Below are 25,113 nucleotides of genomic sequence, written 5' to 3'. Positions count from 1 at the left end.
GAAACCATCCTTCTGTACCCTTCTGGTATTGTATATTTGAATAAAGTTACCTCACATTTATTTAACTCCCAAGGACTATTGTCTCTCACCCCAGAATTACCCCGGTGAATCAATTCTAGATTGTCTCCTAATGTTACTATTTTTAATTTTGAAGACAAAACAGTACATTCCAGACAAGGCCTCACCAGCGCAATTGCATCAAAACCTCCCTATTTTTAGGCTCAAACTACTTTGCATTGAGGGCTAGAATGATGTATACTTTCTTAAATACTTATTGGATTAATGGACTAGACCCCTTTGTATATCATTCACTTGTGGGCTTTCTCTTTTCAGATAATCTAGTGTTTGATTTATCTTGTGAAATGCATGATCTCACCTCCCCAATGTCAAGGTTCTTTTATATATGTTATACTCACCAAGTCAGTCCATCATTGTAGTACTTAGAACTAGAACACTACAGCACAGTACAGGCCCTTCAGCCCTCGATGTTGTGCTGACCCATATATTCCTTAGAAGAAAAGTACTAAACCCTCACAGCCCCGTAACCAACTATTTTTCTTTCATCCATGTGCCTGTCCAAGAGGCTCTTAGATACCCCTAATGTTTCAGCCTCCACCACCATCCCTGGCAAGTCATTTCAGGCGCCCACAACCCTCTGTGTAAAAATCTTACCCCTGATGTCTCCCCTAAACTTCCCTCCCTTAACTTTGTACATATGCCCTTTCGTGTTTGTTATTCGTGCCCTGGGAAACAGGTACTGGCTATCCAACCTATCTATGCCTCTCATAATCTTGTAGACCTCTATCATGTCCCTTTTCATCCTCCTTCACTCCAAAGAGAAAAGTCCCAGCTCTGCTAACCTTGCCTAATAAGACTTGTTTTCCAGTCCTGGCGAAGGGTCTTGGCCCGAAACATCGACAGCGCTTCTCTCTATAGATGCTGCCTGGCCTGCTGTATTCCACCAGCATTTTGTGTGTGTTGCTTGAATTTCCAGCATCTGCAGATCTCCTTGTGTTACCCTGGTAAATCTCCTCTGCACCCTGTCCATAGCTTCCACATCCTTCCCATAATTAGGTGACCAGAACTGAACACAATACTCTAAGTGTGGTCTCACCAGAGACCTGTAGAGTTGCAACATGACTTCTCTACTCTTAAACTCATTCCCCCTATTAATGAAGCCTAGCATCCCATAGGCCTTCTTAACTACCCTATCCACCTGTGCAGAGACCTTGAGGGATATATGGATTTGAACCCCAAGATCCCTCTGTTCATCCACACTCTTAAGTAACCGACCATTAACCCTGTACTCAGCCTTCTGGTTTGTCCTTCCTAAATGCATCACCTCACAATTATCCGGATTGAACTCCATCTACCACTTACTACACTTTACAGTGGCTAGCTGGGAGATGCCAGAAAGTAGTGGTGGATAACTGTTTGTCAGGTTGGAGACCGGTGACTAGTGGTGTGCCTCAGGGATCTGTATTGGGTCCAATGTTGTTTATCATCTACATTAATGATCTGGATGATGGGCTGGTAAATTGGATTAGTAAGTATGCAGATGATACTAAGGTAGGAGGCATTGTGAATAATGAAGTAGGTTTTCAAAGTTTGCAGAGAGAATTAGGCCAGTTAGAAGAGTGGGCTGAACGAGATGGAGTTTAATGCTGATAAGTGTGAGGTGCTACATTTTGGTAGGAATAATCCAAATAGGACATACATGGTAAATGGTAGGGCATTGAAGAATGCGGTAGAAGAGAGTGATCTAGGAATAATGGTGCATAGTTCCCTGAAGGTGGAATCTCATGTGGATAGGGTGGTGAAGAAAGCTTTTGTTATGCTGGCCTTTATAAATCAAGAACATTGAGTATAGGAGTTGGGATGTCATGTTAAAATTGTACAAGGCATTGGTAAGGCCAAATTTGGAGTATTGTGTACAGTTCTGGTCACCGAATTATAGGAAAGATATCAACAAAATAGAGTACAGAGAAGATTTACTAGAATGTTACCTGGGTTTTGGCACCTAAGTTACAGGGAAAGGTTCATCAAGTTAGGTCTTTATTCTTTGGAGCATAGAAGGTTGAGGGGGTCTTGATAGATGTATTTAAAGTAATGAGTGGGAGTAGATCGAGTTGATGTGGATAGGCTTTTTCCATTGAGAGTAGGGGAGATTCAACCAAGAGGACATGATTTGAGAGTTAGGGGGCAAAAGTTTAAGGGTAACACGAGGGAGAATTTCTTTACTCAGAGAGTGGTAACTGTGTGGAATGAGCTTCCAGTAGAAGTGGTAGAGGCAGGTTTGGTATTGTCATTTAAAGTAAGATTGGACAGGTATATGGATAGGAAAGGAATGGAGGGTTATGGGGTGAGTGCGGGCCAGTGGGACTGGGTTAGTGTAAGCGCCGGCATGGACTAGAAGGGCCGAGATGGCCTGTTTCCATGCTGTAATTGTTATATGGTTTACTGCCCAACTCTGCATCCTGTCTATATCCTCTTGTAACCTTTGACAACCTACAGCTCCATCCACAACTCCTCCAATCTTCATGTCATCCGCAAACTTACTCACCAATCCTTCCGTCTCTTGAAAGTTTGGAAATCTTAGGTACAATTGCGGTGGTTCTCCAGTAGTTGCCTTTCATTCTGGAAAAGACCCATTTATATTCGACTTTGTGAGACTGAATGGATTGAAAATTTGCTAATACACTTAATTTGATACAGAGGACATTTAATTTATACATCAGTGTCCCATGTAGCACTTTGTTAAATGCCTTTTTATAAATCTCACTATTTCAACAGTTGCCTTTATCAACTCTCATTCAAAGAATATGATCAATATTTCAAACATTATTTACCATGTTGACTCGGTTTAATTATATTCTGTTTTCCTAAATGATTAGTTACTTTTTTGATTATTATCTTTAGAATGTTGCCCAATAACCTAACTGGCCTGTAGTTCCCTGCCTTCTGTCTTTCTCCTTCTTTGATACCTACCTGAAGTTATTTTCCAAGGTGAATTCAGATGCAAAATTTGTATTTGACACACCACACTTGTATAGTAGATAACAATGCATAAACAGATCCTTCACACCAACGTGTCCATGTCAACCAAGGTGACTTCCTGAGGTCTCAGACACATAGAAACATAGAAAAACATAGAAAACCTACAACACAATACAGGTCCTTCGGCCCACAAAGTTGTGCCAACATGTCTCTACCTTAGAAATTACTTGGCTTACCCATAGCCCTCTATTTTTCTAAACTCCATGTACCTATCCAAAAGTCTCTTAAAAGACCCTATCATATCTGCCTCCACCACAGTTGCCGGCAGCTCATTCCACGCACTCACCACTCTCTGAGTAAAAATCTTACCCCTGACACCTCCTCTGTACCTACTCCTCAGCACCTTAAACCTGTGTCCTCTTGTGGCAACCATTTCAGCCCTGAGAAAAAGCCTCTCTCTATCCACATGATCAGTGCCTCTCATCATCTTATACAACTCTATCAGTCTTGTTAGCCTGCTTTTGTCCATATTTCTCTCAACCTTGCCTTTCTATGTAACTGCCCAAATGTCTTTTAAACATTGCAAATTGTACCTTCCTCTACCACTTTCTCAGTAATATTTCTGTCGTTTCTTTACTATTATCAATTCAGCTGCTTTGTTCTTCAGAGACAACACATTTACCGCAGCCACCCTCATCTGATTTGTATATCTATAGCAACTTTGACTGTTTATTTACAGAGTGCAAGTTTGCTCTCAAAATTAATTTCTCTGTTTTCTTAGTATTAATGTCTTCCTAGTCCTGTAGTTTGCCACTCTGTGTGCCCTACAATTTGACATTCTCCTCAACTTCCTTTCGCTAAACTACTGATTGTGCCTTTTTCTTACAGAATTTTCTTCAATTGGGTTAAACATGTGCTGAGCATTATTTGGATATTTGCCGCTGCTTTTGTACAGCAGTGTAATCACTTAGCAAATTGTGTCAAAGGGGAATTAATGGGTTTGTTTGAGGGAAAACACACAGCTAGATGTAGGAGAGGGGGAATAGGATTTCTCTTTTCAAACCTGCATTAACCCTTTAGACTGAATGGCCACTACCAGCGCATGATAGTGTGAGATGTTCAGAAATCAAAATCATGGCTAGTTAATCATGTTAACCCTCATTCATGGGTGTTAGGAAAGGCATAATATGGAATGTGATATGAGGCTAGTATTGCAAATGACTTGGATTGTGGAAGAACCTGGAGGAGATCAGCTAGAAGAGCACATTTGGAGGTAATGACAAACTGAGACTAGATGTATTGAGGCAGGAACACGTGCACTATCTCAAAGGTGGGGAAGGTAGATGGTCTAGAGTTTGCTGATACAACAGTTTATTTGAGTGCACAGGTCAGGAACTTTGACCTGAGACATAGTGGAATGAATCAGTTATGTACTCTGTGAACACATCAGGCTAGGCAGCATCTATGGAAAAGAGTAAACAGTCGATGTTTCATGCAGAGACCCCCCCCCCCCCCCAGCAGGACTGGACATCCTTTTTTCCCTCCAGTCCTGCCGAAGGGTCTCAGCCTGAAATGCCAACTGGTTACTCTTTTCCATTGATGTTGCGTGGCCTGCTGAGTTCCTCCAGCATTTTGTGTGTGTTGCTTGGACTTTCAGCATGTGCAGGTCTTCTCTTGTTTGTTGACTGATGTGTGTTAATATAGAACTTAGAAAACCTACAGCACAATACAGGCTGTGCCAAGCACATCCTTACTTTAGAAATTCCCTAGGGTTACCCATAGCTCTATTTTTCTAAGCTCCACATACCGATCCAGGAGTCTCTTAAAATATCCTATCGTATCCGTCTCCACCACCGTCACCAGCATCCCATTCCATGCACTCACCAATCTCTGCGTAAAATACTTACCTCTGACATCTCCTCTGTACCTACTTCCAAGCACCTTAAAACGCTGCCCTCTAATTTTACCCATTTCAGCCTTGGGAAAAAGCCTCTGATTATCCACACGATTAATGCCTCTCATCATCTTATACACCTCTATCAGGTCACCTCTCATCCTCCGTCACTCCAAGGAGAAAAGGCTGGGTTCACTCAACCTATTCTCATAAGGGATGCTTCCCAATCCAGGCAACATCCTTGTAAATCTCTTCTGCACCCTTTCTATGGTTTCTACATCCTTCCTGTAATGATTTATGTAATCAATGCAAACACATGAAAAGTGGTTATGGGACAATACATGTACCAAATTTTCCCCTAACTGGAAGAGAAGTTTTTGAAAATGCATGGCTGTAATTATATAGGGGTAACAAAGTAAAGTGTGCCATAAAATGGAAACTATAAAGTGGAGTGGGACATAGAAAGAGCACAGAAAGAGTGGCTAGGCATTATCCCCCTGACCACTGTTGACAGTTTCTCTGTGTGCTTCTGTGTTCAGTATAGAATAGTTTGGCTTGCTTTATTGTGGATTTGGAAGTTGAGCTAAATCTTGGATGCTATTCAAGTGACTTTTCCAATCTTTGGCAGATTTGAAATTGAAAAGAAGTTGAAAGCAGCAAAGAAAAAGGAAAAGAAAGAGAAAAAGAAGAAAATGGAGGAAGAGCGTGAGAAGAAGATGCAGCAGATTCAAGAGTTGCCGGTATCCTGTTTTACTATTTTTCTCTTTTGAGAGTATACTTCTAATTGTTTCAGTATCAGATCCCTTACCTACCCTGAGACTGACTGTATCATCTAGCCACTATTCAGATTCATATTTAATGTTTAAGTGTGCCTCAAGAATGAGTTACTTTCTTCCCTGTCTCCCCAGAACATGGAACCAGAGAAAAGATTACTATAGCGATGTGTTCAGCTACAAATGTGGAAAATTAGGAGCAGGACTAGACCTGGTCTGTACTCTGTCATGGCTAATTATCTAGATTCAGTATCTTGTTCCAGTTTCCTCCCCACATCTCTTAATCCCTCTAGCCCTTAGAAAATATAATCTATTCCTTCTTCAATATACTGAATGATTTGACTTTAGGTTCTGTGCAGTCACTGCTCTCTAGGAGAAGAAATTTCCCATCTTAGTGTTTTGGTTTACCTCTTTGGACTATGATCTCTAGTCCTGAATTCTCTGGCAGTGGAAACATCTCCCTGATATTTCAATCACTTGCACAGAGGTTAGTTCTGCCCCTTCTACAATAAGGCTGTTTATGTTTCAATTCAATAATTCCATCCACGCTATGCCTTTCACACTAAGAAATTTTAGAAATTCCCTACTACTATAACCTGGGCCAACATCTCTTGAAAATTTGTCTTCATCTGCTATTTTATCGAATTACTGTGAGACCTCTGTATACACCATGTGGTTGCCCCTTTCAGTTCTACACAGTTAGCATGAAACTTGAACTTCTCCCTGTAACCTCATGAGCTTCCATTAGGTGCTAGAGTTTTCCCCATATCAAAAGATGTACAGATTGGTAGACAACTGTGAAGTGCCCATCGTTATGTGAATGGTAGAATCTGAGAGGAGTTTTGGAGGGAAATGAGTGCTTTGCTGTCTGCTGACTTGGAGCTACTGCATTAGGTTTCCGCATCCAGATCATTAACATGAATTATAAATTGCAGATTCCAGCACTGACTCTATGGTACCCCTGCTTGTCACTGCCAGGTACTCAGGGAAAAATGACCCACTTAATCTGTTGGTCAACAAACTTTCTGTCTTGGCAACAAATTATCCTATTCTATTTATGGTTTTTATTAATTTTAGAGTTGTATTATATACAATGTGGAAATGAGCCCTTCAGCTTAACATGTTGATGCGTGCTACTTGTATAGAAATATAGCAAAACTACAGCACGATACAGGCCCTTTGGCCCACAATACTGTGCCAAACATGTACTTGGTTTAGAAATTACCTATGGTTACCCAGAGCCCTCGATTTTTCTAAGCTCCACATACCAATTCAGGAGTCTCTTATAAGATCCTATCATATCCGCCTCCACTACCATTCCACGCCTACACCACTCTGCATAAAAAAACTTACCCCAGACATCTCCTCTGTACCTACTTCTAAGCACCTTAAAGCTGTGCCCTCTCATTTTATCCATTTCACCCTTGGGTAAAAGCATCTGACTATCCACATGATCAATGCCTCTCATCATCTTGTACACCTCTACAGGTCACCTCTCATCCTCTACCGCTCCAAGGAGAAAAGGTCGAGTTCACTTAACCTATTCTCATAAGGCATGCTCTCCAATCCTATATTTTGTCATCATAGTTGACCTACCAAAATGAACCACCTCACACTTGTCTGGTTTGAACTCCATCTGCCACTTCTCAGCCCAGTTTTGCATTCTATCAATGTCCTGCTGTAACCTCTGACAGCCTTCCACACTATCTACAACACTCCCAACCTTAGTGTCATCAATAAATTTACTAACCCATCCGTCCACTTCTTCATCCAGGTCATTTATAAAAATCACGAAGAGAAGGGGTCCAAGAACAGATCCCTGAGGCACACCACTGGTCACCGACCTCCATGCAGAATATGACCCATCTACAACCACTCTTTGCCTTCTTGGGCAACCCATTTCTGGATCCACAAAGCAATGTCCCCTTGGATCCCATTCCTCCTTACTTTCTCAATAAGCCTGGCATGGGGTACATTATCAAATACATTGTTTAAATCCATGTACTCTACATCTACTGCTCTACCTTCATCAATGTGTAGTCACATCCTCAAAAAATTCAATCAGGTTAGTAAGGCATGACCTGCCTGTGACAAAGCCATGCTGACTATTCCTAATCATATTATACCTCCCCCCAACAGTACTCAAACAGGATTACTTATTGTTAAGGTGGACAGCCACAGGGGTACTCTCTAGTAGCTGACTCTTGCCCTTCCTTCTCCTGACTGTTACCCATTTATCCATCCCCCGAGGCCCTGGTGTGACTACCTACCTCTTGCTCCCCTTTATCACCTCCTCATTTTCCCTGACTAGATGGCGGTGTTCGAGTTGCAGCTCCAGTTCCCTAACCTGGTCCCTAAGGAGCTGCAGTTTGATGCACCTGGTGCAGATGTGGCCGTCCAGGAGGCTGGGAGTCTCCTGGACTTCCTACATCTGACACCCAGTATAGAACACTGGCCTCAAGGACATATAGGACCTCATTGGAATTTTCTGAATGTCAGTCTACCTGTCTCCCTCATCTATTCTGCTAGATACATCATCAAAAAAGTCCTGATGATTTGTCCATGATTTCCCTTTCATGAATCCACTAGTGCTCTGTTTTATAACTTTCCCCCACCACGCGTCAGGCCAGTTGAGCTGTAATTCCCTGATTTGTCTTTTTATTAAGTAGTAAGGGTATCCTCCACTAGTTCAGTCGCTTCCTACCTACATCTGTGACACTTCACGCTCTGGTTCTTTTCAGTGATTTCAAGTTCCCTGACCCCATCATCTTAGTTTTACTATGGATGTTCAGTCCCTAGACACCTCCATCCCCCACCCAGCAAGGCCTTAAAGCTCTCTGTTTCTTTCTGGACACCAGACCCGACCAGTTCCCCTCCACCATCACTCTCTTCAGTCTAGCAGAATTTGTCCTCACTCTAAATAATTTCTCCTTTGGCTTCTCCCACTTCTTTCAAACAAAAGCTGTAGTCATGGGCACTCACATGGGTCCCAGCTATGCCTGCCTTTTTTTTGGCTAATTGGAACAGTCCATGTTCAAAGCCTGCACTGGTGTCTGTCGCCCACTTTTTCTAAACTACATCGAGGATTGCATTGGTGCTGTTTCCTGCACCCATGCCAAGCTCATTGACATCATCCAGTTTGCCTCCAGCTTCCACACTCCCCTCAAATTTACCTGGTGCACTTCCAACACCTCCCTTCCCTTTCTTGATCTCTCTGTCTCTATTTCTGGAGACAGCTTATCTACTGATACCTACTATAAACCCACAGACTCTTGCAGCTGTCTGGGCTATACCTCTTCCCACCATGTTACTTTAAAAACGCCATCCCCTTCTCTCAATTCCTTCATCTCCACCTCATCTGCTCTCAGGAAGAGGCTTTTCATTCTAGAACGAAAGAGATGTCCTTCTCTTTCAAAGAATGGGGCTTCCATTCGGATATGTTGATCCACGGCCTCCTCCACTGACGTGATGAGGCCACGCTCAGGTTGGAAGAACAACACCTTGTATTCTGTCAGGGTAGCCTCCAACCTGATTACATGAACATAAATTGATTGAACTTCAGATACTGCTTCCACCCTTTCCTTCACCAGTCCCCATCCTCTTTTCCCTCTCACTCCATCTCTTGGTCTGCCCATCACCTCCTTCTGATGCTCCTCCCCCCCCCTTTCTTTCTTCTATGGCCTTCTATCCTCACCTGTTAGACTCCCCCCCCTTCTCCAGCTCTGTATCTCTTTCACCAATGAACTTTCCAGCTATTTACTTCATTCTCCCCCTCCAGGTATCACCTATTACCTTGTGTTTCTCTCTCTCCCCTACCCCCACCTTTTAAATTTACTCCTCATCGTTTTTTCCTCCAGTTCTGATGAAGGATCACGGCCTGAAACATCAACTGTACTTTTTCCCATAGATGCTGCTTGGCTTGCTGAGTTCCTCCAGCATTTTGTGTGTACTGCTAGGATATATTGAAAATCTGTCTGAACCTTGGAAAATTCCAAGTTGCAGAATGTCAGGCCCTGAAGAATTATTGGACTTTAATCCCTCCAATTCCCCAAACAACCCTGTTAATACTGACTTTTTTTCTTCAGCTTCTCCTGACTTGATCTTGTGTTTCACAGCATTCTTGCCAGGTTGTTTTTGTCCTTTGCATACACCAAAGCTCTGTGTTGAATTTGCTGCCTTTGTTCTTGATTGAATTCCTCCTTTTTGTAAAAGGATAGGTGCATTCTTCTTCACTAGACATTGACTCCACACTTGACTTTAGAACCTTTTACAGTCGGCTTTGTTATCTGCAAGTTTATTCTCTCCATTCCAATTATTCCCAATGAGTATCTTTTCCTGAATTTTAAACTCCCAGTTTTTGAGTTTTTCTTCATTATTCAAACCTTTATTTTACACTTCTTCTTGGATCTAATATTATACTTATTTTTTTTGCAGGTCCTTAGTTGAGCTACCACAGATGTGAATGAACAATAGTTGTAATTTCTCCATAGCCCACCTAGCTAACTCTTGCTTTCATTGTTTAGTTAATCTAGATTCAGAATTCTATTCCTCTTTCCATCCTTTCCATTTTCATGTTATGATTGTTCCTTCCCAAAGGATCCCACGCAACAAGGTTGTTTATTATTCCTTTCTGGTTACACAGTACCACTTTTCAGCTATTTTGAATTTATTTAATCAAACATTTTTAAAACAAATAGAAAATGTAAAATCTATCAGATTCATGAATGTTCCTAAAGGAACGAAGCTAGTCTGATGTATCAGTAAATTGAGATTTCGTAGCAGTATATTTAGAGATCTATACACAGAAGTTGGACTTTCAGACCAACTTGTCCATGCTCACCTCAGCTAGTCCCATTTTCCTACACTTAGCCTACAGCCCTGTACCTGTCTTAAATGTATTTTAAACATTGCAATTACACTGCTTCTCCTAGTTCCTGTGGCAGCTTATGTACACACTCTGTGGTCCCTTTATTTGCTTGTTAATGCAATATCTAATTCTCTTTTTTTTTTAAACATGGGTTGCCATGGTAGCATAGCAATTAGCATGACACTATTACGCCTCAGGGTGTTGGTATTCAGAGTTCAATTCTGGCATCCTTTAAGCAAGTTTGTATGTTCCTTCCTGTATGCACATGGGTTTCCTCCAGGTGCTCCAGTTTCCTCCTACAGTCTAAAGACTTACCGGTTAATGAGTTAATTGGTGATGGTAAATTATCCTGTGATTAGGTTAGGGTTAAATCGGTGGGTTGCTGGGTGACATGGCTTGTTCCATGACTTGTTCTAAATAGACAAAGCCAATCATAAGCAACTCAATGCATAAAAGAATACAGACATGATCAAGAAGTTTAATTGTTGTTCAAACCAAACATCAAAATGGAGAAGAAATGTGATACAAGTAACTTTGACCTATGAAATGATTATTTATGCTGTTTGGGGTGGTTTGAGTATCTCAAACTGCTGATGTCTTGAGATTTTCACGCACAATGATTTTCTAGCATTTACAAAGAATGGGGCAAAAAAAAAGCAGTCGGTGGCAGTTCTGTGGGCGAAAATGCCTTGTTAATGAGAGAGGCCAGAAGAAAATGGCCAGATTGGTTCAAGCTGACAATAGGGCAGCAGTAACTCAAATAACTATACATACAGCAGTGGTGTGCAGAAAACAACATCTGAATGTACGACGTATTGAACCTTGAAGTGGATGGGCAGCAGAAGACCATAATCGCCACTTTTATTTTAAGGTGAATGTGATACCTAATAAAATGGCCAATAAATTTCCCACCAACCTGTGTGGTGGGAAATCATGCCTCTTCCTACCCCTTTTAAATCTATTTTCTCCGGTTTTAGAGGCCATGACCATGGGAAAGAGATAGCTTTCACCTTAATCATGCCCTTCATGATGTTGTATTTGTCAAAGGTCACCCCTCAGCCTTCTATGCTTCCAGCCTATCCAGTCTCGCCTTGAAACTCAACCCCTCCAGTCCTTGTGGTTTCCAGCTGTCACAAGCCATATATTAGACAGATGTTGTCCTTAGCCATTACTTGCAGTCTTGGAAACTGGCCATAGGAACGGTACAAGTTAGCTTCATGTGAATATTTTTGTTGTTATAAAATATCATCCAGTTAGCTTGTCTAACCAGATTCTGAAGTTCAAGCTGTTTAGTTGAACCAAGACACAAAGGATAATCAGTATTAACCAGAGCACAGATATAGTTAGATCTACATTTTAAGTGCAACAGATGCTCACCCTATCTTGTTAGCGCTGCAATGTCTAAATTAGGAGATCTATTTCCACTTGATAAGCCAAACTGATACATTCATACCTTTTATCCAGCACTGCGGCCCTTCCATTGTGATCCCTGAGTGACACCTGGCTACTGGCAGGTTGAATTCATTTAGTTGAAGTGGAAACATGGGAACAAATGGACTGGAGTGTAAAACAAACATTGGTTCTGGAAACCTGTGTGTAGTTATCTCCTGTACATTCCCAAATGATGAATTACTCTTAGAAGAAAACACTAGTGAAGTAACTGAACATGAGAAAATCTTCAGATGCTGGAAATTCAGGCAACACACACAAAATGCTGGTGGAATGCAGCAGGCCAGGCAGCATCTATAGGAAGAAGTACAGTCGACGCTTCGTCAGGACTAATGGAAAAAAGAGATAGTAAGAGATTTGAAAGTGAGAGGGGGAGATCCGAAATGATAGGAGAAGACAGGAAGGGGAGAGATGAAGCTAAGAGCTGGGAAGTTGATTGGCAAAAAGGATACAAGACCGGAGAAGGGGGAGTATCATGGGATGGAAGGCCTTGGAAGAAAAAAAAGGGGGAGGGGAGCACCAGAGGAAGATGGAGAACTGGCAAGGAGTAATAGTGAGAGGGAAAGAGAGAGTAAAAAGGGGAAAAAATTTAAAAGTTAAGAATAGGGATGGGGTAAGGAGGGGAGGAGAGGCATTAACGGAAGTTAGAGAAATCAGTGTTCACGCCATCAGGTTGGAGGCTACCCAGACGGAATATAAGGTGTTGTTCCTCCAACCTGAGTGTGGCTTCATCTTGACAGTAGAGAGGCCATGGATTGACATATCGGAATGGGAATGGGACGTGGAATTAAAATGTGTGGCCACTGGGAGATCCTGCTTCCTCTGGTGGACAGAGCGTAGGTGTTCAGTGAAATGGTCTCAGAGTCTGTGTCGGGTCTCACCAATATATAGAAGGCCACACCAGGAGCACCAGACACAGTATATCACACCAGCACACTCACAGGTGAAGTGTCGCTTCACCTGGAAGGACTGTTTGGGGCCGTGAATGGTGGTGAGGGAGGAAGTGTAAGGACAGGTGTAGCACTTGTTCCACTTACAAGGATAAGTGCCAGGAGGGAGATGGGTGGGAAGGGATTGGGGGACGAATGGACAAGGGAGTCGCGTAGGGAGTGATCCCTGCGGAAAGCATTGGTGGGGGAAGGGAAAGATGTGCTTGGTGGTGGGATCCCGTTGGAGGTGACGTTGGAGAAGTAACTGAGCTGGGTTCATTCAGATTTAGCAACTTTTAAAGCTTGCTTTTTAGAAAAGTATTATTGCTTGGCCATTGCCATCAAGCCATGGGTTTATCTTTCAGTAGAGAATGAAGGAAGTTATTGCTTAGTTGAAAATTGAGCTGCCAACATATTGAAGCTGTAGTAGAATGTATTTATGCTGTTGACAGTCGGACAGTCTTGGAGTGATCTGCATTTAATGGACCACTTAGTTAAAGCCCTACAGTTCTGCCAATATGAGCAGGGAACAGTATGAGCAGTTACAGGGAGCTCCATCCTTGGTACCAAGGGAGCTCAACATCAGGTAAAGATGGTGCATTTGTGGCTAGTCATTGATTTACTTAGACTTCCTGCTGAGGCTACCATTGTCATGGAAGTTAGCTTTCAGCTAATTTACTTTTTTCTATGTAATATGTCTGTGTTAGAGTGAGTTTTGGGTTTAGGTCATTTACATTTAGCAAATGGCTTTGGCTACCAGTCTTCTGTTCCTGGATAATGTATTGTGGATTCAGTTTGGGACAATACATTTCCTAAAAGCTGTGGATCCCAGTACAGACACTGCTGGCGTCCGTGGGATGGATATGAATCAGAAGGTGTGAAGTTTGTATGTAGCTTCAAAAGAAAGCATTGTCTATACTTTGTAAATATGGAAATGTCCTTGGTGTTTACCAAATAAATATCGAGCCTCACGTTGGGCCAGCAGATCTTTCCACTGAAAATATTTCCGTATGATGCCTGCTTTATCGTGTTTTGTCGAATAAAGACTTTGTATCTACCAGTAACTCTCTCCAGCGATTTCATTCACACAACAGTAGTCTGCATTCATTGGATACAGACAGTGACCTTGACAGCATTATGATCTTGCTGTTGAAATCCAAAAGCAAATGTACATCAAGCTAGTCTGTTCTCATAAAAGTTTATTACTGTCTTGTGAATGAAGTGTGTATAAAGTTGATCATGTGTATCTTGTCTGCAAAAGCAAGAAAGATTACATTAGTCTGCTTTTAATCATCAGGAAAGTAAAGGCATCCATGGCAATGCTATCAAGCATCGTTATTTGCTAATTGCCTGTTCAGTGCTATATCTTTGATTTCTGCCAACATCACACAGTACCATACTTTACTGCAGTTTTTGTCCAGGGATGAAGGGAGAATGACTTTGTTTGACTTCAGGGTGCAAATAAAATTCAAGTCATGCAGACGGCTCTACAATGGCTGATGTCTTTGTTTCATTTTATTTATTTATGAGATACATCACGGAATAGGCCCTTCGAGCCATGCTACCCACAATCCCCCAATTTAATCCTAGCCTAATCACTGGATTTACAATGACCAATTAATCTACCAACTGGTATTTCTTTGGACTGTGGGAGGAAATCAGAGCACCCGGAGGAAACCCACGTGGTCAAAGGGAGAACACACAGCGGGGAGAATTGAATCAGGGTTGCTATGGTGCTACCCACCTTGTACTAAGGATGATGTTTGGCTTTGAGGCCAATACTTGATATCTTAGGACATCATATGTTCTTTGATTTAGATGTAACAAATTACCGTAGATTCCGGATTATAAGCCGCTACTTTTTTCCCACGCTTTGAACACTGCGGCCTTTACTACAGTGCGGCTAATGCATGGTTGTTTTTTCATGCCGCCAAAAACATTTTGCCTCGTAACAGTATAGACCAATAAAATTGATGAGTAGTTCACAGAGGTCCAATGAAATTGTACGATAAATCAAGCGCACTTTCACAGTTAAATTATTGTAAATCAGTCATTTGTACTCACCCTCATCAACATGGAAAACACTCGAAGAAAAGCATTGTGTTGCCTTTATGGCAGTTATTTAGTTTATAATATTTTCGCTTAGTAATTCATTTGTTAGTATTTTCTAGTTAAAGTTAGAAGTGTTTTAAGTATATTTGTTTTCTGTACTACATCCCGGAATGCTATGATGTCACATCCGGTTTTGCCGCGTCTTGTGGGAAAATACCGGTTTGGGATAAACAGAAAGGAGGGGGCGAGCGCATTAGACCCGAGCGAGAACGCTGCAAGCATATGATGCAGCTTTTAAGTTAAAGGCGATCAATAACTTTTCCTGGTAGGCTGCAGTATATATATTTTTTTACCAGTCGTTAGGAGATATTGGAATGTTGTTCGTGCACTGTTCAGTAAAAAAGTATACGCAACGTAATTTGTGTGTTACCAATACGTATGTATATTTAAAAGTAGCCGTGTTACAGGCACGGTTCGAAAAAAAGCATTTGCAATATGTATTTGTTTATGTTACCATACGGATTTAATTAAAAGTTTAAAAATCCTCACATGTAATATCTTTATGTGTAAATATCTCATATTACAACGTGGGACACCTGCGGCTTAAAATTCGGTGCGGCCTGTACAAGTACAAAATTGATTTTCTTTCTAAAATTAGAGCGTGCGGCTTTTAATCAGGTGCGCTCTGTAGTCCGGAATTTACGGTAAGTGACTTAGTCAAAAGTTTTCATCCATTGCAAGGTCAGAGTGGAGAAATTTACTGACTTTATAGTGTTCAGTTCCATTCATAATTGATATAGATATCATGCACAAGATGGCCAAAAAATTCATGCTGAAAGTGCTTGGCACTAACTATTGCCCATGACTGTGGCTCAGCAGTATAACATTATGTCAGTGACATCATCACTGAATCTTCCACCACAAACTTAGATGTTGAAATGGATCAACATTTATACTGATCTAGTTACCTTGCTTACAAAAACAGGTCAGAGGCTTGGAATATAGGTGTGAGGGGCACGTTTTCTGACTACCTTTCCTCCATCTCTGAGGTATGTCAGGAATATGGAATGCAACAAGACTTGGGAAGCTGCACCCTCAAAAACAGAATAGACCACTCCTGGCATCTATGATGTCCTGTGTAGCCTTATTGAACTTCATCTGCTTAGGAGACCACTGCAAGCCACCTGATCTTGTGGCAGTAATCTTCTGATTACTTGTGGTTTGGCCGTAGCAGTTCATGAATGTTTTTGTTGCTGCAAATGCCGAGTAATGGTCTTCAGGAAGAAGGTCATTACTGCCACACAGATTGAAAATGTATACTTCTTTCAGATACCAACGTCTGGAGGCCTCTTACCAAATGAAAGGCAATGTAAGGAATCATAGATCTGAAACTTTTTCTCTCCACAGATGCAAAGTGACCTGAATATTTCCAGCATTTTTTGGTTTATTTCGGACAGAGAAAGATCCACATCAGTTTGTTTCAGATACAACTTTTGAAGTTGATGACACATGAAAGAGTGCAAATCCTGACCACACTGAAATGTTTTGTTACTGCAGGTGATGTCTCACAACAAGGAACGGAGATCAAGGAGGGATGAGAAACAGGACAAGAAGTCTCAGGCTATGGAGGAACTGAAAGCTGAAAGAGAGAAAAAGAAAAATAAAACGGGTAACAAACAGTAATGTGTAGGCAGATTTTCATCCCAGAACCATATTTCAATGCCCTGGAGTTCTTATGAGGTTAAACTGTGGAATCTTTCTTCCATGGACCACTGTCCTCTCCTATTAGATTCCTTCTATAACCCTTTAGCACTTCCACCTATCACCTCCCAGCTTCTTACTTTATCCCCACTCTCCTTCCTTCTTAGCTGCCAGCTTGTACTCTTCCCCCCCCCCCATTTTTTAATTACGGCTTTTGCCCCCTTCTTTTCCAATCCTGATGAAGAGTCTTGGCTTTTAAAAATCAACTGTTATTTCCTCCCCATTGATGCTGCCTGACTTGCTGAGTTCTGTCAACATTTTGTGTGTTGCTCAAGATTTTCAGCATCTGCAGAATTTATTTTCTTTATAACAATCTGGAATCTTTTCAATCTTAATGACTTGAGGTGTATTGTTGCAAATTACTATATCAATTATGAGAATTCATCTCTTGGTTCATTCTGCTTGCTCATTTCCATGTGCTCAGTCACCCTTTGCTTCTTATGCCATTGACTTGTACCCATCCCCCACTCTACATGCTCTCCATCTAATCTTTTGTTTCCTCAATGGACTGGGGTAGCAAAGATGGTAGTAAATTAAATGGAAGATGAGGGAAGTTGAGATTGAGATTTCTTGGTGAAGGTGAGAAGGTGTTTTGTGCAGAAAAGGCAATGTTGAAGATGTCTAGGTTTAGGAAGTGTTGAGTCTAGGAGGAATGCTAAGCTGCCTAGCATCAGTTTGTAGGTAAGGAATATTGAAGGTAACCTTTTAGTCTGCTATGTGTTTCCATAGTGATTTTCTTCAGTGTTGTTGATTGCTTGAAACTATGAGAAACAAGGTATTCCCTCTCTAAACTATATTCTTAGTCACAGAAAGTGTATTAGTACTAAAGCCTGTGTTGTAAGCAAATTGAGTGAACAGACGTGAAGGGATATGTAAAGAAGGCCAATAATGTTTGTGGTGGGAAGAATGTTCAGTTAGTTGATGTGCTCCATGAAATCCTTTGATAAGTTTCCAAATTGTAGCCTGCATTGAAAAGAGACCTAGCCAATTGGATACACTTGTCTTGACACTAAGAAGCAGCAGTAACAGTGGACGTTTGTTTTTCAGATTGGGGGCCTAAGGCTAGTGGTGTTCCCATGCAGTCAGTGTTGGACCCATTGCTATTTATCATCTATATCAATGATTTGGATGAGAATGTGCAAGGCATGGCTAGTAAATTTGCAGATGATGCTAGAAAACACGGTGAAGATAAATGTCAGGATTTGCTGGGCATCTTAATCAATAAGGTAAGTGGGCCAAGGCATGGAAAATGGAGTTTGATTTTGGCTGTACAAGGTGTTTCATTTTGGGAAGACAAATCATGGTTGGGTATTCATTGTGAACAGAAGAGCCCTGGAGAATGTTATAGAAAAGGGATATCCCTGAAGGTGCTATTGCAGGTAGATGTGATGAAGAAGATCACTTAGGGCCTTGATTCTAGAAGTTAAGGTGTTGTGTTTCTAGGCTGCATTTTGAATATTGTGTCACTCAGCTATAAGAAAATGGCATTAAGCTAGAAAGAGTGCAGAGAGATTGATCTGGATATTGTTGGGATCTAAGACTCTGAGTTATGGACAGGTTGAGTAGGTTGGAACTTTTTTACATTGGAATGTGTGAAATACGAGTGAACTTGTAGAAAGATATACCTTTTGAGGGTGAATGCATGCATTCTTTTTCACAGGGCTGGGATTTAAGAATGAGAGAACCTAGGTTTAAGATACACTGCTTAATAGGAACTTGAGGGGAAATGAATCATCAGTATATGGAATGAGCTGCCAAAGGAGGTGGTTAAGGCAGGTACAGTAACGACATCTGAAAGGTACTTGGACAGGTACGTATATGGATAGGAAAAGTTTAGAGGAACATAGGGCAAATGGGGCTAAATTAGTTTGGAATGTTGGTAGGCATAAACCAGTTAGGCTGAAGGACCTATTTCCTTGCTGTATTACTCTGGAAACGGCATTAGAAAATTTAAAGACGTTCAAGTATGACAGATGGCATGGTTGGTGCAAAAGGAAGATTATCACAACTGTCTTATTGTATAACAATATTCAGAGACACAAGAGACTATAGTAGCTGGAAATCTGCAGCAGCTGCTTGAATGGGTGCCATAGAAAGTGTCAGAGTAATGTTAGAGATTTGTGTATCTGCTGGTGATTTGAGACTAAGCAGGAAGGGTAACATTTTTGCTTAACTAAGTGGGCACCTGTGGGCAAAGCATTTTGCATTGAAGGCTGTGTCACAGAATAATACAGCACAGGAGCAACCTTTTAGCCCTCCTACATACTGGTTATAGGAATGAACAAGTGGCTTGATTGAGGAGTGAGTTGTCTTATTTCTTTCAGCTGAATTATTGGCCAGGAAGCAGCCTCTAAAAGCCAGTGAGGTTTATTCTGACGATGAAGAAGAGGAAGAGGAGGAGCAGTCTAGTGTGAAGAGCGATCGGTCCTCTAGGTCTTCGTCTTCTGATGAAGAGGAAGAGTAAGTTCTTATATTAGTGGAGCTGTGGCCTGTCACCTTGACTGTCTTTAGATAACTGGGATTTTATTGCTTTTAATTTTCAGCAAAAAAAAAGTAAAAATGGAATAAATCTTGCTCTTTGGCTGAAGTTTTAGAGTAATAGGCCAAGTAAATCTTTGCTCAGCTATAAAGCAGATACCAACAGAACCAGTGGTCTGGGTTAAGAAAAAAGTTAAATATTTCAGCGGTTGTCCAGCTATTACATTCAAACCTGCAACACGCACAACATGCTGGAGGAACTCAGCAGGTTGGGCAGCATCCGTGGAAACGAACAATCAACGTTTCGGGCCAAGACCTTTTATCAGGACTGAAGAGGGAGGGGGCAGGGGCTCTATAAAGAAGGTGGGGACAGAGGGGGAAGGAGAAGGCTGGTAGGTGCCAGGTGAAAAACCAATAAGGGGAAAGATCAAGGGGTGGGGGAGGGGATAAGCAGGAAAGGTGAAGAAGGAATGTAAGGGGAAAGCACTATGGATAGTAGAAGGAGGCAGAACCATGAGGGAGGTGATAGGCAGCTGGAGGAGGAGGCAGAGTGAAACTGGGATGGGGGAAGGGAGGGGGAGTGTTACGTTCCCCAGTAACCGGGTGACTTACCAGCAAAGATAGAGAGGTCCGCTGAAGCCTGGTGCTACTATTTTCAAATGTTTTATTTATAAAGGGGCACAAACGTATGGTTAATACAAAACATTCAGATCATATACATCGTCAAAACTCAAATCTAAAGCACAGGTGTAGTAATAATCAACAATGAGCTCTATCGTTGTCTAGGGGATACTGAGTCCAATGAAATATAAGAGTCACTCAAAGTCTGCAGGCTTCCCCGTTTCGGGAACCGCTGGCGTTTCACGTGTTGGAGAGAGAGAAAAGGAACACTTGCCCGTCGTCCTTGCGAAGCAAATCCCTGCTGTTAGTTAAAGCGGTTTTTCCTTTTGGGTCCAGCCACAGACTTCCGATCCGGAATCTAACGCACGTGGCTTCCCGTCCCGACGGAAAGCACTTTCGTGTCTTCTTCATGTGTCTCCTTGGTGCGTCTGAGGCCCCGCCTCGGCAGCCCACCTTTTATCTGGACTGGCAGGGTTGTAGATGTCAATCAGGGTGGGGGGTGAGGCAATCTTTCCCCCATCACCCATCTCACATTGCCCTTAGGGTTTGCACGTAGTCCAGTTCCTTATTCCACAAAGGTGTCTCCCAAGACAATGGCTATGTCCAAGGCTTTTGTCTTGCTGAGCGGCCAGCCCACATTCCAAACCGTAAGGCTCTCTCTCTTACGATTCTCACAAAGGAGGGGGCTGAGGTCATGACACCTCCCCTCTTAAAAGTTTTTTACCAGCGGTTAAAAACAAGCTGGTACAGGATTTTTTTTTGGACTCTAACATACTACACAAGCTTTTCTCTTCACAGAGTACTACCGTTATACATTCCAGTCAGTATCTAAACAGGTAACAATTACAGTGCCCCTTTCTTTAATATCTTAACATCACGTACCGTACTAAAGTCTGGTAGCATCAAACTTCAGCTCAATAACCACCTATTTTTATTTATTTTCTTCAGCAACACAACTAAGGAGGTGTGATCTTAACTTAGGTGCATCTACAAAAGTTTATACAAATACTAATCGTTTCGGTCGTGTTATTTCACCGGCAGGTCTCCAAAGGGGTTGTCTTTATTATTCACAGGCTTTGGGCGCAAACCCGTACAACCGGCGTCGCTGTTTAAAAATGACAACTTCTATTGACCATCGCCTCTTTCCCGGGGAGTCCCCCCGTGGGAAACTTGAGTAAGTTGGCGAGGTACTCTCCCGCCTTTCCTTTCCACGAGGGTTATTCTCTTAACTCCGTGTCCCCAACCTAGTCCATCATGGGAATTTCCGCCCAATTCTTTAATGCTACACAGGTAGTTAACCCTTTTGTCAAGACCATACAGGCTGATGTGTTTTAGTTCGAACCTTTTTCTCCGGCCGCATTTAAATTTCGGCTTCCTCACAGCGCTTTCTTGAATAACAATAGCGTGTGAGGCCCCTTTACATTCCAAATCAACCTGTAATCGATGCGCAGGCATCAATCTAGACTTTAACTTTTTTCCATTCGATTTGGGAACTACAGATTTACCGTTCTCCTCCACAACAACAGTTATCTCCCCATTCGTAAACTCCACCTTAACTCTGAACACCCCCTTCAGCACAGACACCTTCTTTCCCGAACCAAGTCTATCTGATCCAAAAGGACGGCCATCACGTCCAGCCGAGTCAAATACCTCAGACTTTTTCTGAGCTCCGTGACTAGGTTTAGAACCACGGGCCTCCCCATCTTGGACACACTCAAACGGGGCATTGGCCTCTTCCAGGCTTTCAATACCCATACCCTTTTCAAATTCTAACTTCCCCTGATCCTCCCAGTTACTCTCTGGGCAACTCATTTCCGAAGTAAACTCAACCCCTTGGGCTGGAACAACCTCATCTGCCAATCCAGCAGACTTCTTCAAGGTAATGGCATCCTTTTCATCGAGGACTGCCCTCATTTCATTATCGGGAACACCTTTAGACTCATCCAGGTCCAACCCTGGACCTTTTAACAGCTTTATCTGTTTCTCATCTTTATTTCCTACCTCTAGGACCTTTTTCTTCGCTAAGGGAGGATCTACCTTCTCTCCCTTCTCTCCTTTACCCCCTTTTACGTTACTATTCCTCGTTTTACCACCCTCGAAACCCTCGTGGCACAGGGTCGGTAAAGACGTCTGGGCCAATTTTAAACTGCTTGCTTTCTCAGCTGCCGCTCTCGACAGGCTGCGAGTGTCCACGCATGCGGGATAGCTCGGGGACTCTATGGGCGGGGCCTCAACTCTCACGGGCTGGGTTTTCAGCTTCACAGCTGCTCCAATCTTCCCACCCGCTAGGTCGTTACCCAGAAGGACGTCCACGCCTTCCCCCGGCAACTCCAGCAGGACCCCCAGTTCCACTGGTCCCGACACCAACTCACAATCTAGAAGGACCCTATGCAAAGGCACTACCTCGATCCAGTTTCCTATGCGTCTCAGGGCTACCTCGCCCGTCGGAGGTCCGAATGGTAATACGTTACGGCTAATTAATGATAGCTCCGCCCCCGTGTCTCTCCAAATCCGTACGGGGATAGGCGGGTCCCCCTTCCTCACAGACACGGTTCCGGGTGACAGATAAATCTCTGACCCCTCGCGCTCTCTGCTCCCCTGGGACCCTCTTGCCGATTTTCTGATTACCACTGCACGCCCGATAGGGATCGCTGCTCTCTCTCTCTCTCTCTCTCTCTGGCTCCTTTCTCGGAGCAAAGCATTTAGATGCAGTATGACCCACCTTTCCACAATTAAAACAGGTTAAACCAGGAAATCTCCAGGTTTCCTGCCTGTTATCCTCACTTTTTCTGCTAGCTCCCGGCGGGATCTCCGCCTCAGCCGGCGGGCTCTCCCTACCATTCCGATGGTCTCTCGGGTAACTTTTTGGCGAGGAAAACTTTGTCTTGTGGGTTAGGGCATATTCATCTGCGAACCTAGCAATTTCTGAGATGGACTGATTCGTCCTCTCATTTAAATACATCTGGATCTCTTCCGGAACACAACCTTTAAATTCCTCAATCAAAAATAACTCCCTGAGACGCCCATAGTTCTCAGCCACCTTTTCAGCGGTGCACCAACGGTCCAAGAGCACACCCTTCTCATGGGCTAGCTCGGTATACGTTTGATTCCACCCTTTCCTTAAATTTCAGAACCTTTGTCTATACGTCTCAGGTACTAACTCGTAACCTTGGAGAATGGCCTCCTTTACTTGGTCATAATTCCCTTCCCCTTCTGGGGGCAAACGCGGCATATGCCCGCTGTGCTTTCCCTTGTAACACACTTTGTAACAACGCCACCCACTGCTCTCTGGGCCACTTCTGATTCACTACCACCTTTTCAAAAAGCAAGAAATAACTATCAACATCCATCTCCTCGAAGGGGGGGACCAACCTCAACACCCGACTAACATCAAACCCCTCCTCTCTCTCTTCCCCTTGAGCTCTTCGCTCTTGCTTTCGCCTGTCCAGCTCCAATTCATGGCTCCTTTGTTTCTCTTTCTCTTCTGCTTCTAGCTGCTTTAGTTTGAACGCCTGCTCCCTTTCCTTTTCTTTTTCTTTTGCAGCCCATTCCTCAGCCTTTTCAGCTGCTTCTAGCTGCTTTACTTTAAGATCATGTTCCAACCTTACTTTCTCCAACTCTAACTGATCTGTCCCACTCGCTAATCTCTTTTCGGGGATATTTTCCAAATCCTCAGCTGCAAACACCTTCTTCCCAATGTAATACTGATTTATGACCCTTCGCACTTCCTGCTTTTTCATTGATGACCTCACCTCTGCGAGGTCTAACCCCTTTGCCAGATTTACCAAGTCTAATTTGGTAGCCGTCCCTCGCGCCTCTACAGTCGGGTTTCTCATAAATTCCTCCACATCCATCTTTGCTGGTTTCCTGTCTGGCTACCTGCGTAACCAGAGTTAAGTTTGGACTTACAGCCTGATTCACTGACCCTCCCCTTTGGTTTCTAATCCCGGACGAGCCCCCACTTGTTACGTTCCCCAGTAACCAGGTGACTTACCAGTAAAGATAGAGAGGTCCGCTGAAGCCTGGTGCTACTATTTTCAAACGTTTTATTTATAAAGGGGCACAAACGTATGGTTAATACAAAACATTCAGATCATATACATCGTCAAAACTCAATCTAAAGCACAGGTGTAGTAATAATCAACAATGAGCTCTATCGTTGTCTAGGGGATACTGAGTCCAATGAAATATAAGGTCACTCAAAGTCTGCAGGCTTCCCCGTTTCGGGAACCGCTGGCGTTTCACGTGTTGGAGAGAGAGAAAAGGAACACTTGCCCGTCGTCCTTGCGAAGCAAATCCCTGCTGTTAGTTAAAGCGGTTTTTCCTTTTGGGTCCAGCCACAGACTCCCGATCCGGAATCTAACGCACATGGCTTCCTTCAGAATGGCTTCCCGTCCCAACGGGAAGCACTTTCGTGTCTTCTTCGTGTGTCTCCTTGGTGCGTCTGAGGCCCCGCCTCGGCAGCCCACCTTTTATCTGGACTGGCAGGGTCGTAGATGTCAATCAGGGTGGGGGGTGAGGCAATCTTTCCCCCATCACCCATCTCACATTGCCCTTAGGGTTTGCACGTAGTCCAGTTCCTTATTCCACAAAGGAGTCTCCCAAGACAATGGCTATGTCCAAGGCTTTTGTCTTGCTGAGCGGCCAGCCCACATTCCAAACCGTAAGGCTCTCTCTCTTGCGATTCTCACAAAGGAGGGGGCTGAGGTCATGACAGGAGGGAATTACCGGAAGCTGGAGAATTCAGTGTTCATTCCAAGGGGCTGGAGACTACCCCGACAGTATATGAGGTTTTGCTTCTCCAACCTGACTTTGGCCTCACCATGGCAGTAGAGGAGGCCATGTATGGACATATCCGAATGGGAATGTGAAGCAGAGTTGAAGTGGGTGGCAACCGGGAGATCCTGTCTGTTGCGGCGGACGGAGCAGAGGTGCTCGACGAAGCGGTCCCACCGATCTGCGTTGGGTCTCACCGATGTAGAGGAGGCCGCACCAGGAGCACCAGATGCAATAGATAACCACAACAGACTCACAAGTGAAGTGTTACCTCACCTGGAAGGACTGTTTAGGGCCCTAAATGGTGGTAAGAGAGGAGGTGTAGGAACAGGTGTAGCACTTACGCTTGCAGGGATAAGTGCCAGGTGGGAGATCCGTGCGGAGGGAGGGAATGATCCCTGCGTAGAGGGGTAGAGAGGGAAAGATGTGCTTAGTGGTGGGGTCCTGTTGAAGGTGGCAGAAGTTGCGGAGGATATTGTGCTGGATCCAGAGGCTGGTGGGGTGGTAGGTGAGGAC

At 43.2% G+C, this 25,113-nt stretch overlaps 1 protein-coding gene across 3 annotated transcripts in view; it reads left to right on the top strand.

Moving 5' to 3' along the window:
• Nucleotides 1-25,113, top strand: part of rtf1 (RTF1 homolog, Paf1/RNA polymerase II complex component) — a 207,508-nt gene that overhangs the window by 88,577 nt on the left and 93,818 nt on the right. For all 3 annotated transcript variants that reach the window (XM_073040540.1, XM_073040539.1, XM_073040538.1), the window contains 3 exons: nucleotides 5,520-5,631; nucleotides 16,519-16,630; nucleotides 19,047-19,182. In XM_073040540.1, the coding sequence (XP_072896641.1) occupies nucleotides 5,520-5,631; nucleotides 16,519-16,630; nucleotides 19,047-19,182 (360 nt within the window). The remainder of the gene's footprint in view (nucleotides 1-5,519; nucleotides 5,632-16,518; nucleotides 16,631-19,046; nucleotides 19,183-25,113) is intronic.

This window comes from Hemitrygon akajei, chromosome 3, assembly GCF_048418815.1.
Source record: "Hemitrygon akajei chromosome 3, sHemAka1.3, whole genome shotgun sequence".
NCBI lineage: Eukaryota > Metazoa > Chordata > Chondrichthyes > Myliobatiformes > Dasyatidae > Hemitrygon > Hemitrygon akajei.
The sequence above is the reverse complement of the archived record's forward strand: the minus strand, read 5'-3'. Positions and strand labels throughout refer to the sequence as shown.